Here is a 15685-nt window from a genome sequence, read left to right on the forward strand (position 1 = left end):
AGTTTGTAGGCTACATAGTGATGGTAGTCTTCTATCACATAGGCCAATGCTTTTCAATAAATGTTTTTGCTTTCTTTCACAGTACAAACTTCAGGCTGTTGAGTTTGGTGAGAGCATAATTTGGACATTTACTCGTAGGCTATACGTCTAATGAATCTCTGTTTTTTTCATCAGGTGCAGCCAGGCCTGGATTGATGGAGGGGCAGAGGGTGCCGGGCTCCCCTTTTGAAGGGACCCCCGAAGTAGAAAAAATGTAATTTTGTGTTATTATTTTTTTTTTCGGCCTTTGAAGTTTCTGCAAAATGCTGTGCAGTGCTAGATTACTGCTACTGTACACGTAGAGGTGGTTTTTCGCGCTGACGCAGCTAAAAAAATTTTTGCACTGAGGGCCCCAGATCTAAAAGTGCCCCCGGCCCCCCATTAGCTAAATCCGGCTCTGGGTGCAGCTACAGAATAATCCAATTTTATGTGGTAAACCCTAAAACAATCTTTATCTGCATGCAGGCCTGGATGGCTTGGACAGTCAGGGCAAACTTGGGCGGACCATAAATGCGGCTACTTGGGCGGACCATAAATGGAGTTCTGAATGGAAGTCAAGCGCCACCAGACTCTATTCTTTCAGCCCCGACGCCAACACACGCCCCATCGGCTTAAGGCTACCAAGACAGGCATGGGTGCGCCTCAACCGTCTTCGTACGGGCATCGGGCTTTTTCGCTCAACCGTCTTCGTACGGGCATCGGGCTTTTCCGCTCAACCATGCACCAACGGGGAATGGCATCTTCCTCCTCCTGTGACTGTGGTGCCGAGGAACAGACCGCAGACCACATCATCAATGACTGTTCCATCTTCGTGTCATGGATGATGAAACCAAAGACTGGCTGCTCTCTAGTAGCCTTCCAGTGTAGTCCGGGAACATCGTTAATCTGGGGTGGTAGAAGGATAAACCCTCGGCCCCAGAGGCTCACACGACGACGACGATCAGTCGATCACCCTTTTCATCATAATCGGGAGATACATCCATGGATCTATCGCCAAGCTAATGATAAAAATCATTCAACTCACATTCCCAATCACTCCCCGGCGCAACTTTTCAAAAGGTACCATTAAAAAATCCCCTTTGAGAAACAAAAGAAAAACGCAAATCATAGTATTAAGTCATCTGTTTTCCATCGGCTGACTTGGCGCAGAGGGTTAGGGCGGTGATAGGCTAGTCATTTCATTGACGTGGGTGTGATTTCCACCATTGCTATTGCTCTTTTTTCTTCTGTAATTACCAAACAAACTTCAAAGGGGATTTTTTAATGGTACCTTTTGGAAAGTTGCTCCCCGGGCTGTCATAGTCAACATGCGGAAACGAAACTGCTCTATCAGCAATATCAAAATTGTCCTCGCTGTCTGTGTCAGCAAAAATCTGACCTACCGCTTCCTCCGTATTGAATCGACTACCTTGCACATTATTCCCCGACATTTTAAAGTTTGACGTTTTTAAACAGCTATAAATAACTTCTAGTGCATAGAAACAAGCCAAGCTGGCGCATGCAAGTCAATAACTAGCTTTAACAAGGTTTTAACTGACTACCCGGTATTACCGGGTACACGCATTTCACCGACATGTTGCTATACCCGGTAACACCGGGTACACGCACTGAAAGGGTTAATTAAATGGCTGCTCGACACCTGCCCAAACATCTAGGCCGCGTCGCCGCCACTGCCCAAGGGTGGTAAAAGGCAGAGCCCCTCGACCCTTGAAGTGGCGAAGAAGGTTCAAATGAAGAAGAAAACAAATGGTTTTATCAGTGCGTAACGACAAGAGGTCAATTTCTTTTTATCTCAAAAAGTAGTAAGCCTAGTTCCCAAATAAAATAAGTTTTCATCTTTGATCTGTGTTTTGTATTTTTATCCTGCATTGCGGGAATATGGGTAAAACTTTATACTTGTCAAGAAAAGTATTACGAAGCATTTATTCACTATGTGGATACTTAGCAGTGCTGAAAAACTCCACTTTAAAGGGAAAATTTCTTCATTCAGGGTTGGTAGTAAGTGGCGTAGGAGCATATGCTGCTACCCCTGGCTTTCGTTGAAAATGCCGTCCTAAGTAGACTTCAGCAAATTTTGAAATAGTTAACTATACTAAAGATTGTAACTGAATCTGTAGTGCCCAGAATGGCCTGTTTCGGTGAGTCTGATCCCTATTCAGTGATTTTTTTGAATCTTTTTTTTTTAAATTATCGCACATAAAGCCAGGTAAAGCCCCGGGCCCTGACCACCTATGTCCGAAGTTGATACTCCATGCTTCTGCCTCCTTAAAGTCCTGGTTAAAAGACTTCCTTTCCTGCTGTTCGCGCCACCTGAAAATTCCCAGAATCTGGAGAAGAGCCCTTGTGGTTGCAGTTCCTAAGCCGAAGAAGCCCCCAGGGGACTCGAAGAGTTACCGTCCAATCTCACTGCTCTGCATCCCCTTCAAGATCCTCGAGGGACTCATCTACGCCCGTGTCGAACCAATAATAGATCTGCAGCTCCCCCGTGAACAAGCTGGTTTCCGACACGGACGATCAACCGTAGATCAGGTCACACTTATGACCCAAGACATTGAGGACAGCTTCTCGGCTAAAAAGAAGGCTGGCGCCGTGTTTGTTGATCTCACGGCTGCCTATGATACCGTATGGCATAGCGGCCTTACCAGTAAGTTACTCCATCTGCTCCCTGACAGACACATGGTCCATATGATGATGGAACTTGTGCAAAACCGCAGTTTTACCCTCACAACCGGTAGCGGTCGTCGAAGCAGACTACGCCGGCTTAAAAACGGCGTCTCACAGGGCTCAGTCTTGGCTCCTCTCCTGTTCAATATATACACCTACGACTTGCCCCCCACCATCTCCAGGAAATATGCTTACGCAGACGACCTGGCACTCCTGCACTCAGCAGGAAACTGGCAGTCAGTGGAGAGGAACCTCAGCCAAGACATGCAAACACTATCAGCATACCTCCAGAAATGGAAGCTACAGCTCAGCAAGTCAAAGACAGTGTCGGCGGCCTTCCACCTTAACAACCAGGAGGCACAGCGTGAGATAAACATCAAGATTGATGGGGAACGCCTGCCCTACTGTGCCGAACATACATACCTCGGCATAACCCTGGACAGGTCACTCACGTACCGCCGGCACTTGAAGTCACTGCGCAAAAAACTATCTACACGCGTCGCACTTTTGAGGCGATTGGCGGGTTCCGGCTGGGGAGCTGGTGCTAAAACTCTTCGTACAGGTACCCTAGCCCTTGTTCATTCCACCGCTGAGACTGCGCGCCGGTCTGGTGTCATAGTTCTCACACCCACCAGATTGATACCGCCATCAACGACGCACTGCGTACTGTGACTGGATGCCTGCGTCCCACTCCAACGGACTGCCTACCCATCCTAGCAGGCATCCAACCCGCTGAACTACGCCGTAAAGGAGCCACGATTTCTCTCGCTCGCCGCGCTTTGGACCCCGACCATCTCCTCCATGCAACATTCAAGAGACCACCACCTATAAAGCAGCGGCTGAAATCAAGACGCCCCTTTGTGCCTGCCGCACAACAACTCCTTAAGAACGCAGAAGAACTTGGTTTAAGTGCGGCATACTGGACAAACCACATGTGGAACACGAAGTGGCAAAATCACACCTCCGTCCACCAGGGATGTCCCTCGCAAGGCTTGCATGGGTCAGGCTAAACCGCCTGCGAACTGGCGTCGGCCGCTTTTGTTCGGACATGCACAAGTGGGGCCTGGTTCCTTCGTCAGAATGCGAGTGTGGTGCCACGGAACAGACCGCAGACCATGTCATCCACCACTGCCTAACCCACCGGCCTCCTCACGGTGCGCATGGTCTGAGGGTCCTGGACGACGAGACTGCTGAGTGGCTGAAGATTTCCTGCCCTCCAATATAGCCTGGAAAGATCGCTCATACGCCATCATCATCATCATTTAAAAAAAAATTGAAAAAATCCCCCGTTAAGGGATCGGACTCACCGAATCGGACTCACCGAAACGGGCCATTCCGAAAAATATCAGTGATAAGATCTTTTGCATTATGTCACAAATGATCTGCAAGAAGTATCAATGACAAAGCGTATAAGACCTTACAAGTTACAACACACGAAATAAATATATACTTCTGTTTCAACATTTATAAAGCATATACAATTATACATCGTTGTTAAGCTATCAGTTAAAAAACATGTTTAAACAAGCTATTGGCAATAGCTTGCATTAGTAAATTACCACTAACAAGGTAATGTGTGTTCTGAATACTGCCATCTTGTTTTTACCAAAATTTTGTCAACCCATTGAGTGTGTACAAGAATAACCAGTCCCGGTATACTAACATCATAGGCTAACTTCCATAAAAGGAAAAAGAAATTAACTCATCGACAATTCTACATTATGTCATGTATCAAATCGCATTAATTCAATGTTTGTCAGGTCTCCTGCCACAAACATGTCTGAGAATGAAGAACAAAGCGAAACAACGTAGGACTATGCAAAAGACATATGAAGAGCCCAGTTCCAAAACCGCTTAGGCGCCACTTTTACCAAAATTGAGTTTAGAGTGTCATTAGGTAGAGTATTACCATAGGTACCTACTATCCATTCCTTTTTTTCCAAAACCTTCTCTTTCTGCTTCAAATTCGACACTAAATATTGCGTTTTCTTCCAAAACCGCTTACGCGCCATCACACTTTGTTTCCAAAACCACTTGTATCCACAATTAACCAATCATATTAAGCCATTGTATCACGTGACATATCGCTGATTGTTAAACCGTTTTCGTCATCGTTTCGTGATAAGCAGCAGTGTTACCATTTGGTAAATTTCACTACCAAATTCGAGATTTGGCAGAATTTTACGTTGTTTGGCAGTAAAATTTTGAGTTGGCAGAATTTTGGAAAACATTTTTGGTGAGTTGACAGTCAGTCTCTGGTCAGTTTGGAAAAATTAGAAATGTGTTTGGTAGTTTGAAGCATCTACTATCTGGCAACACTGATAAGCAGTGTTGTAGGCTTGCAGCCTATTGTTGCAGTTACCAACGGTGCTTAGTAGCCTACTTGAGCTTTATAACTGTGTTTTTTTGCTTTGTTTAAAGTGGATTTGGGTTGTGGTGATGAATTAGTGGTGGTCAGCTTGGAAAAATGGTTTCAAAAATTGGTTTCTTTCATTCTGGCAATTTTTATTCTCCAGTTTATTTCCAAAACCGCTTATATCCACATTTCTAATTTTATAAAAAGGCGATTCTAAGCATTCTAATATTCCTTAGATCTGGACAAACGTCATGGCTCAATTCAGTAGGTAGTTATACATCGTCAGAAATCAAAAGCGCATTACATTTACCAAGCGAAACTGTCATAAACGTTTTTCGTGGTTTTCTCGAAATCACCGAAAGTGGATGAAAGCGGTTTTGGAAACAAGCTCTTCATATGCTGCTGCCAAGCACAAACACTTAGGAATTTCAGCACAACTACAAAACCATTTTTACTAGTTTAATGTTTTTTAAGAGCACTATAATGAAACTAAGCTGCAAATTGTAAAAAATTTGCAACTTTTCCAGAAAATCATAAAAAAAAAAATGAATAAAAAAAAACATTTACATCTCTAGTCACGACCTAGGGGTTAAGAACCATTTGGCTACACAAAGACAACAGTATAAATCACCGGCGCCGAGTCCCAGGCGGGCGGGCGGGCCACGCCCGCCGGACATTTCAGGAATTAAAAAAAAAAATTTAATGCAATTTTAAGTCTCAAAATTTCTGTAACCATCTGTGCCACCTTCTGATACCAGCCTACTTACATTTTTCGCAGGGTTTTGTCGCCATATGATAGGCCCTACTAGACCTACTAATTAAGGGATTCGTTTTCGTCAATTATTGCCATTGTTACATTCATGCAACGTTAAACAACATTGATTCGCTGTTAAGCGAGCAAAAGTGTCCAGCCGTTTGTCTCCACTCTGCCACTCGTAGCCCAGTGCTATAAATCAAGTAAATTGCGCAAACCTGTGAGGAACTTCATTCGTGGCAAAAGTCTGACCGCAATTTCCACTGCTTTTACATCGTTTTAATATCGCCAGATGTTAAATCTGGCGATGTTAAATTAACATCGCCAGATGTTAAATCAGTGTAAAAACTGTAGCATTGTTTTCAAAGGAGTAATTTTCTCTCAAACGAGGTTATCAATTAACTCTGCTGCCAAAATGCTCTATTTTGTCGTCTCAATCATCACAGTTTCGTTTGTTACGTCACTGATATTAAACTGTGTACCTGTTAGATTGGCCGGATGAAACTATTGGTTGTCATTAGTTGCAATTCAGCTCCTTCGTTTTATAATTGTTCTAATTGTAGATTCAATGTAAACTCGGTTCAATAGCGCAGTTTATCGGTAGATGGCTTCTCGGGAGCTGAATTGCCGTAAAATTACTTCTGCGTTGCATTACTGCATCTTGTATCTTATCTGTGCGCACGCTAGGAGCGACTTATCGTATGAACCCACCAATGTATTGTGTGTGTGTGTTATCGTGTTGTATTAACAATAGTAATGTAATTATGGAACTATACAGTATTGCAGTTTTCGTCCCGCAACCTGCACATACCAATCACAAAAATATGCTGAACTGAATTACCAGGACCAGACGTTGTTGCGTACCAATTCAGGGGTCGATTTTAACTTTTGTTTTCACTAGCCCACCGGACTAGTTGCTCCCCGTTTTCACTAGCCCGCACGATTTTTCACTATTCTGACCAGTTTACTGACTTTTCACTTGTCTGATGACGTATTAAGATAAGTGTTTTGGCTTTGACTGAAACTAACTAAAGGCTTTCAGATTTCAGTACGCACAAGAGAGCAACAATACGCACAAAAACACCTTCTGGGTCATGGAGGCACACGAGTTCTTCAACTACAACAAGGTAGCAATCCAAAGAAGAGGGAAAAAAACGAAATAAAAGTCAAATAAAATATTGTTTGTAAAAATGTTCAGGCTTGGGGACGTATTAATATTACACAGTAACAACAAGCTCTTCTTCGCTGTCAGAATCAGAAGACATGTCAAAATCAAAAGCTTGCTGGGATGCTGGCTTCTCCGTGCTGGCGTGCTCACTACTACCATGCTGTTTTTTTTTTTGCTGAGACTTTTCGGTCATTTGTCCGAAATGATTTGAAAATATTATGTCATTTTTTATTTATTTCGGTCATTTTTTCTAATGAAAATATTTCCTTTCAAGTAGCTGGTACAAACCAAAATTTGCACTTCCTGACTAGCTACAACATTAAGTTTCGCTGAGAAACTTTGTTGTGTTTTATCTCAGAAAAGTTAGAACAGACAAACGTTTCTTCAACGTTCATCAGCGAAACTCAACCTTGCAACGCCCGGCCGCAGACATCTTTTATTGCACACTAACACAGGTTCAAAAATAATGCAAAACAAAAATACAGTACAACGAAAAGGAATAAAAAGAAGTAGGAATGACCAAATAAAAAAAGCACGTTACGCTCTAATGGTTCGCAATTACAAAGTGATTTAACTCCTCAATGATTTCACCGCTCACGTTGTAGCGTGCTCGCTTCGCGTTAATGTGCCAGTGCGCGTATGCCACGTCATAATTGAATGTTTTGTATGATGCAGCATTTAACCTCAAATGCATAAGTTTATCTGCAGTTGAACAACGCAAGCGATTTCTTGTTGGAATTCGCAACCGAGATAGCAAACTGAATTCACGTTGTACGGTTGCATTCTCTGCATTAGAAGTCAGCAAAGCATTAGCGTTAGCTGCCAAACTTGGCCAATCTATGCGACGCTTCGCAGCTATTGTTAACCCTTTGCGGTCAACAGGCGAGTCTGGCTCGCCTTTTCAAAATTGCCGATTTAGTCGTAAGGCGAGTATAGCTCGCCTTTTCCTAAAATTCCACTTTGCACACTCGTAAGGCGACCGTTTCTTGCCAAACGTAAATTTTCGGCAAACAAGCATACTTGCTATGAAAATATGTTGCTATTACTTCTCTTAGAGGATCAAAGCATGCGAAATAAAAGTAGTTGTGGTTGGTCAACCAAGCAAATCTAGTTGTCAGAAAACCTAGTTGTGTTGAAAGTGATAACTGTGCAGAATTTCACGTTGCGTAATACCACGTGATAACAAGGCATTGTTAGGCTGCGAAACTGAATAAAGTGGAAACCACGTGTGCCTTAGTTGGCAGTGGCATACCGTAGGGTAGGCCAGGGCCGGATTTAGCTGATGGGGGGCCCGGGGCACTTTTAGATTGGAGGCCCCCCTGCAAAAAGTTTTTTCGCGCCTACGGCGAGAAAAACTACCTCTGCACAATGCACAGCATTTTGCAGAAACTTCAAAGGCTGAAAGGAAGAAAAAATAACACAAAATCACATTTTTTCACGTAGGGGGGCCTTCAAAAGTCGGGGGGGGCGGGGCGGGGCACCTGCTCCCCCTAAATCCGGGCCTGGGGTAGGCTGCTGCAAGCTTGCACAAACATATTGTGGCTACTTGTTCAGGCTGAAGACGGTCATTGTAGCTTTAGCACAACTTGGAATACTCATTGAATTACGTTTCGTTTCTAGCACTAGTTGCAACGTTCATCTGATGAAATTGAAAGTAAAAGGAACACCAAACAGCATGGTTTATTGCTTCACCGACGTTTCGCGCACCATGTCAATGCGCATCCTCATGACAATGTTATCATCCGTATATAATACAGAATGTGCAACGAATCTTGGGCAATGAAAATTCAACAACAATTTCAAAACCGGTGGTAATATCACAGTACACAAAATATATGGGTGGAGTGGACAGAGCCGATCACTACTGTGGAAGTTTATGCGTTTTTGAGAAAATCAGCTAAGTGGTGGCGTAAGATGTTTTTTTGGTTACTTAAAGTGGGTAGCCTATTGCCAATGGCTTTTTATTGTATAACATCAACAAGGAACAGCAAGGTTTGAATGCTGCAAGACACCAGACTTTCCGTAAAAACCTTGTTACACAGCTGGTAGGAAGTGTCCGAAACAAAAATTCAAGAAGACACGGAAAGCATTTCGACGAGCAGAAAACTGAACGACTTTCTGGGCGGCATTTTATTGCAAAAATTCCCAATGGAAGAGCAAAAGGATTGTGCAGTGATAGAAAGACGAAACAAATTCAGACCGGCTACCACTGTGAAACATGTTCGAGACAACCTGGGTTACATCCAGAAAAATGCTTCAAAAAATACCACACAGAAAAAAATACAAATGACTCTCTTTGAAACTAATAAATTGTATTTGAATAAGAAACTGAAGAAGCCGTTTTTATTGTGGTGAAAACTTGATCAATAAATTATTACACAAGTTATCAAACCTGGCTCATATCATTTGCTTACAGTCATTATGTACTTTTGTATATAGGCTACTTCACATATGCAATAATCGAGTTATTTGAATTCTATTTGAATAAGAAACTGAAGAAGCCGTTTTTATTGTGGTGAAAACTTGATCAATAAATTACACAAGTTTCCGAACCTGGCTCATATCATTTGCTTACAGTCATTATGTACTTTTGTACTTCAAATATGCAATAATCGAGTTATTTGCTAGTTATTTCGAAAACGACTAACAAACGCACATAGGGAAATTTGTAGACGACCGCAAAGGGTTAAAACTTTCCGCCAATTGTCACCTTGACCGAATTGACTATATATTTTTTCAGACATTTTGACCGAATTGACTATATTTTTTTCGGACATTTTGCTAAAAAATCGGTCATTGACCGATAAATGACCGAAAAAAAAAACCCCAGAACATGTGTCGTGTCTATCGAAAATGCAAGAAAAAAGTAGTCACGTGCTCAGTTGATCGACTTTGCAGCCTTCTTCGTGCAATTTCGCCTCTGGCAAGCAAATTTTTGCAGTATTTTAGAGTGAGGTCGCCAATTGCCATTTTGTAAACCAAAACTTTTCACCCGGCGAATATTTTCACTAGCCAATCGGACTAGTACTGCAACATTTTTACTAGTCTGCGCAAATTTTCACTAGCCATTGGCTAGCGGACTACCGCTAAGATCGAAACCTGCAATTACATTTATTACTTGTTTCCAAATCGTGTTAGAGGAGACATGAACTTAAATGTAAAACTAGGCTAGCCCAACAACCCAGCAAAATCGCCCTTTTGAAAAACGCACAAAATAACCTTTATGACGTGACAGTATGTGTTCGCCCGCCAAGCTATTTTGAAAACTCGGCGCCTATGGTATAAATGATCAATGAACAGTGACCTTGGGGTTTATTTTAAGTTTTATTCTTACAATGTTTGCTAGCAAAAATAATAACCATTCTCTTTGCAAAAACATCTTAATGTTAGTGCTAAAATTAGACAACTCTCGAAACTCTAAAATTTTTCTTTGTTATACCAAGATGCAAGAAACTGAAGAAGTCATTAAAGCACAAAAATTCCTGCTTCCACTATTAAAACCCTGGTGTGAGTCATCAAAAAGGCACACTGGCACAGTCATTGGCGCCGACTCCAGGGGGGCGGCGCCCCCTCGTGAATTTAGCTCGGGGTGGCTGACCCCCCGCAAATTATTTTTAAAAAAATCCTAAAGAAAATGTTTGTAAGTTCAAATTTGCGTTAGTTTGACCTTCATAGCGGATCGATCTCAATTAAAAGATCTACTTTTTGCAACAAGAGCGCTGCTCCTAAGATAACAAAAGAAACAGAAGTACGGAAGCTGATAAACGCCAGCATGGTGCCGTTGAAGCATAGTAACAATGATTGAAAAACGTTTTTCTTGATTTCTACTGCTTTGTTTTTTCTTGGGAGTGTCAATAACGAGGTGCGTCACAATACTCTGGGCAGGAGTCGGAAAATTTCTACATCAACGCTACTATTTTCTGCTGTGCAAAGTTTCACAGGCTTTTTTCTTTAAGTTTATTTTTGCGTGTCATGTGAGCGAAAGTGAATTTTCCTTGGGTCTTTTCTTTCTTACTGTAATAGCAAAACTTAACAAATTTTGTTGCATCTTGCTGTAATAGCCTACTCGTATAATCTAATTTAGTAACCAACCTTGCCGTATCATTATATTACTCGGAGATCAAAGCCAAACATTGTGACGTAAAACTTAAATAAATTGCGGGTGATTAGTGTAGAAGTACCTGTACTCCTATCGATTCTTAGCGAAGAATTCACCTTTGTTACGCTGATTCGATGTCATCAATCGTTGAAGCAACGTAAAAATCGAAAGTTTTCCTCCTTGAATGGAAGCTAAGGGATACAGTATTCACATTTTCTAGATGCGCGCTAGAATGCGCTGGAAAATATATTATTGCAACAAATATTGTTTGTGCTATGCAATGACGATTTGTATCGCTAGTTCCTGTGTTATTTCTCGGCGGACAAATATGACCGATCCAGATGGTACTTCCCGCGGACATCACATGCTGTGACGACGGACATGTCCGCCGTGAATTTCGAGGCCTGAACCTACATTATAAAGCTTGGCGATATACAATGGCAGATAGACGCAAACAAACATCAATGCCAACAAACAAACATCAGCATTTTGAATGTAAGCAATCAGTTGGCTAGAAAGTTTGCCCCCCCGGCAATTTTCAAAACCCGGCGCCTATGGGCACAGTCACACCAAAGGGATTTAATAAACAATGAATGATCGCCTGATGAAAGTGTCAAAAGAATTTTGTTTCATCACATTTGGTATTTTTGCTACTGTATTTATATCCTGGGTTTTTTTTTCGGTCATTCATCGGTCATTGACCAATTTTTTAGAAAAATGTCCGAAAAAAATATAGTCAATTCGGTCAAAATGACCGAAAAAATATATAGTCAAAAGACTATATATGACCAAAAATGACTAAAAATGACCGAAATAAATAAAAAATGACCAAATTTTTTCAAGTCATTTTGGATAAATGACCGAAAAGTCTCAGCGAAAAAGAAAACCCAGAATTTTATATGACAACTTCAGTGTCAGGCTACAACTATTTGAGAGAAGTAATTTTAGTGAGCGAGTTGTTGCTTTAGACCAGTGGTTCTTAAAATGGGAGACTCGCTCCCCTTGGGGGTACTGAAGATTCTTTAGGGGGGGGGCATAAAAATGATGCTGTTGTAGTCATAGGCGCCGACTCCGGGGGGGCAGAGGGGCGGCGTCACCCCGTGAATTTAGCTCGGGGTGGCTGCACCCCGCAAATTATTTTTAAAAAATTCTAAAGAAAATGTTTGTAAGTTCAAATTTGCGTTAGTTTGACCTTCATTGCGGATCGATCTCAATTAATAGATCTAGCCTACTCGTTGCAACAAGAGCGCTGCTCCTAAGATAACAAAAGAAACAGAAGTACGGAAGATGATAAACGCCAGCATGGTGCCGTTGAAGCATAGTAACAATGATTGAAAAACGTTTTTCTTGATTTCTACTGCTTTGTTTTTTCTTGGGAGTGTCAATAACGAGGTGCAGTTTGCTCAGTTTAGTATCTACGCGTATTAAGAACTAAAGTTCAAAGTGACTAGCATATAATTCGAAGTAGCCTACAGGCCTCGAAATTCGTTTTTGTCGACGGCGGACAAACATGTCCGGTCTGAGCAGCTATCTCGGCGGACAAATCAAGTCTCACGGCGAACACACCAGTTTTAGCCGTCGATCGTCATGCTTAATCACTTTATCTTAATAATAATTCTTTGCCATTTCAGAACTATAACTACGGTTTTAGAAGGCTTTTTAAAAAATCAGTAAAGTCACTCTGAAAGGCTTTCATCAGACCAACGACTTGCGCTTGAAGAGTCAAAGCGCCGTGTAGCTGGTCAATACGTCACATAACTGATTAACTTCCCCCGAACAAGGTCGTGTGGCTTATTGCGTCACAATACTCTGGGCAGGAGTCGGAAAATTTCTACATCAACGCTACTATTTTCTGCTGTGCAAAGTTTCACAGGCTTTTTTCTTTAAGTTTATTTTTGAGTGTCATGTGAGCAAAAGTAAATTTTCCTTGGGTCTTTTCTTTCTTACTGTAATAGCAAAACTTAACAAATTTTGCTGCATCTTGCTGTGACTTGTATAATCTAATTTAGTAACCAACCTTGCTGTATCATTATCACTCTGAGATCAAAGCCAGACATTGTGACGTAAAACTTGAACTAAATTGCGCGTGATTAGTGTAGAAGCACCTGTACTCCTATCGATTCTTAGCAAAGAATTCACCTTTGTTACGCTGATTCAACGTCATCAATCATTGAAGCAACGTAAAAATCGAAAGTTTTCCTCCTTGAATGGAAGCTAAGGAATACAGTATTCAAATTTTCAAGATGCGCGCTACAATGCTCTGGAAAATATAATATTGCAACAATTGTTCGTGCTATGCAATGACGATTTGTATCGCTAGTTCCTGTGTTATTTCTCAGCGGACGCCGGACAAATATGACCGATCTAGATGGTACTTCCCGCAGACATCACATGCTGTGACGACGGACATGTCCGCCGTGAATTTCGAGGCCTGAGCCTACATTATAAAGCTTGGCGATATACAATGGCAGATAGACGCAAACAAACATCAATGCCGACAAACAAACATCAGCATTTTGAATGTAAGCAATCAGTCGGCTAGAAAGTTTGCCCCCCGGCAATTTTCAAAACCCGGCGCCTATGGTTGTAGTGGTAAGCCATGCTATTGTATATATCCGCTTTAATTTCTCATGCACTTGCAAATGAAGCCACAAGTTTATTACAACAAACTTGACTGAACCTGACATGCAATGTGAATTGTGTTCAACTAGCAAGCCACAATTTAAACTGGTTTCAAAAAAGCAGATCTTTCTCATTAAAGCAAGGAAAAGTAGATTGTGATCTGTTCAATATTTTGACTTTTGTACAACAAAAAATAAACTTTGTCTTCAAATCTTAAACAAAAATTTATCCAGTTTAGCTTTTATTTGTAAGGTAGATGAAAAATGGGGTACAAAGTTTTACAAGTAACATCAAGAAAGGACACAGCCCAAAAAGTTTAAAAACCCCTACTTTAGATAATTATATCACTACAATAGTACACAAATAACAAAATTAACTTACCAATCTTGTGCTCCATCATGTTGGTTGAAAGTACACTTGGATTTTATCTATTTGTGGAAAATAGTACACCAGAAATAAAAGAAATACTAACTCTTTTCACCCATCAAATACAAGTGACAATTTCATAGAGCTAACTTGGGTGATAGCTTGTTTGACAGCAACATGTTGCTGAAGATAATTGAACAAGTAGCCTATAATAATGTGAAAATCAAATAATTTAACACATGAGAAATCTCATATAAACCTGAAAGACAATTGTAGTTGTATCCATGAAGCAACAACAACCTCATTTAAGCACTACAAGCAACGTAAAGAAGAGAAGTCACGCATCATAATAATCAGGGATATTCTACATTAATTTCTACAGTTTAAACATTTAGGCAATGGCTATTTGACCGGTTCTAGTCTTTGAATCTGAAACACTATTTGACCGGTCATGATGTTTCTTTTTTCTTTTTCAAAGTAAAAGACGAGAGGAGAAGAAAAAAGTGCCTATATAAGTTCTAAATTCAACAATTTCATTCAACTGAGTCCGTGGCATGTGCGATTTTTCTTGGGCTGGTGTTCACGAGTGAATGAGTTCGATACTATCCCGAAGCGCCCTTTTTTTTTAAATTAAGTTTTGACCCGAAGTGAACTCAATCGTTAGGCTGCTGCATTTTTGTTGTCAATTTTTAATTCGAGTAGCTTTTTTACGTCTTTTCCAATATAAGTAATATTCAATTGAATTGAAGTAATAAAGTTAGAGTATTTTTAATTTGCTGAATTTGAGAATTTCTCTGGGTAAGTTTCCGTTCGTCGTAAGAAGATGTGACTGTTTGCCGAACTACGTATTACATTTTTGCTCTCAACAAGTTAGTTTGGTTTTTGCTCTTAAACTTCAAGTAATTACTTTTTACAGCCACCAAACTAACCTGTTGAGAGCAAAAATGTAATGCGCCTTTCGGCAAACACGGTCACATCCTCTTACGATGAACGGAAACTTACCCAGAGAAATTCTCAAATTCAGCAAATTAAAAATACTCTAACTTTATTACTTATATTTGAAAAGACGTAAAAAAGCTACTCGAATTAAAAATTGACTACAAAAATGCAGCAGCCTAACGATTGAGCTCACTTTGGGTCAAAATTTAATTTAAAAAAAAAAAGACGCTTTGGGATGGTATCGAACCCGATCACTCGTGAACACCAGCCCGAGAAAAATTGCACGCACCATGAACTCAGTTGAATAAAATTGTTGAATTTAGAACTTATATAGGCACTTTTTGTTTTTCCTCTCGTCTTTTGCTTTAAAAAAGAAAAAGAAAAAATAAACGTCATTGTGGTATTTACGTCTTGACAACGTCTGCAATTTGTGTTTGGTAGTTATGCCATCTGCTGCTTGAGAAGCGCGACGCCTCTGGCACCACAAGCAACCTTTCCTTTCAACTGCTTTGCCAGAGCGTCGCAGTCTTATGTTTGAAACTATATGTTACAGTAGAAGTTTGTGCTGTATGCCTACTACGTTAGCTAATGCTATCAGTTTGTCTTTAGTTCTTATTGTTTTGTATTTATATATTTCAGTGAATAAAAGCCTCAATTGGTTATTAAATGTTTCATCTC

General features: G+C 40.8%; 1 protein-coding gene across 1 annotated transcript in view; it reads right to left on the reverse strand.

Moving 5' to 3' along the window:
• The window catches only part of LOC145774800 (POU domain, class 2, transcription factor 3S-like), a 47296-nt gene extending 32983 nt beyond the window's left edge, over nucleotides 1-14313 (reverse strand). The window contains exon 1 of the mRNA XM_082586113.1: nucleotides 14084-14313. Coding sequence (XP_082442239.1) covers nucleotides 14084-14102 — 19 coding nt within the window. The 5' untranslated portion in view covers nucleotides 14103-14313. The remainder of the gene's footprint in view (nucleotides 1-14083) is intronic.
• Between the last annotated feature and the right edge of the window lie 1372 nt (nucleotides 14314-15685).

The sequence above is a fragment of the Aplidium turbinatum genome, chromosome 7 (assembly GCF_918807975.1).
Source record: "Aplidium turbinatum chromosome 7, kaAplTurb1.1, whole genome shotgun sequence".
Lineage (NCBI taxonomy): Eukaryota > Metazoa > Chordata > Ascidiacea > Aplousobranchia > Polyclinidae > Aplidium > Aplidium turbinatum.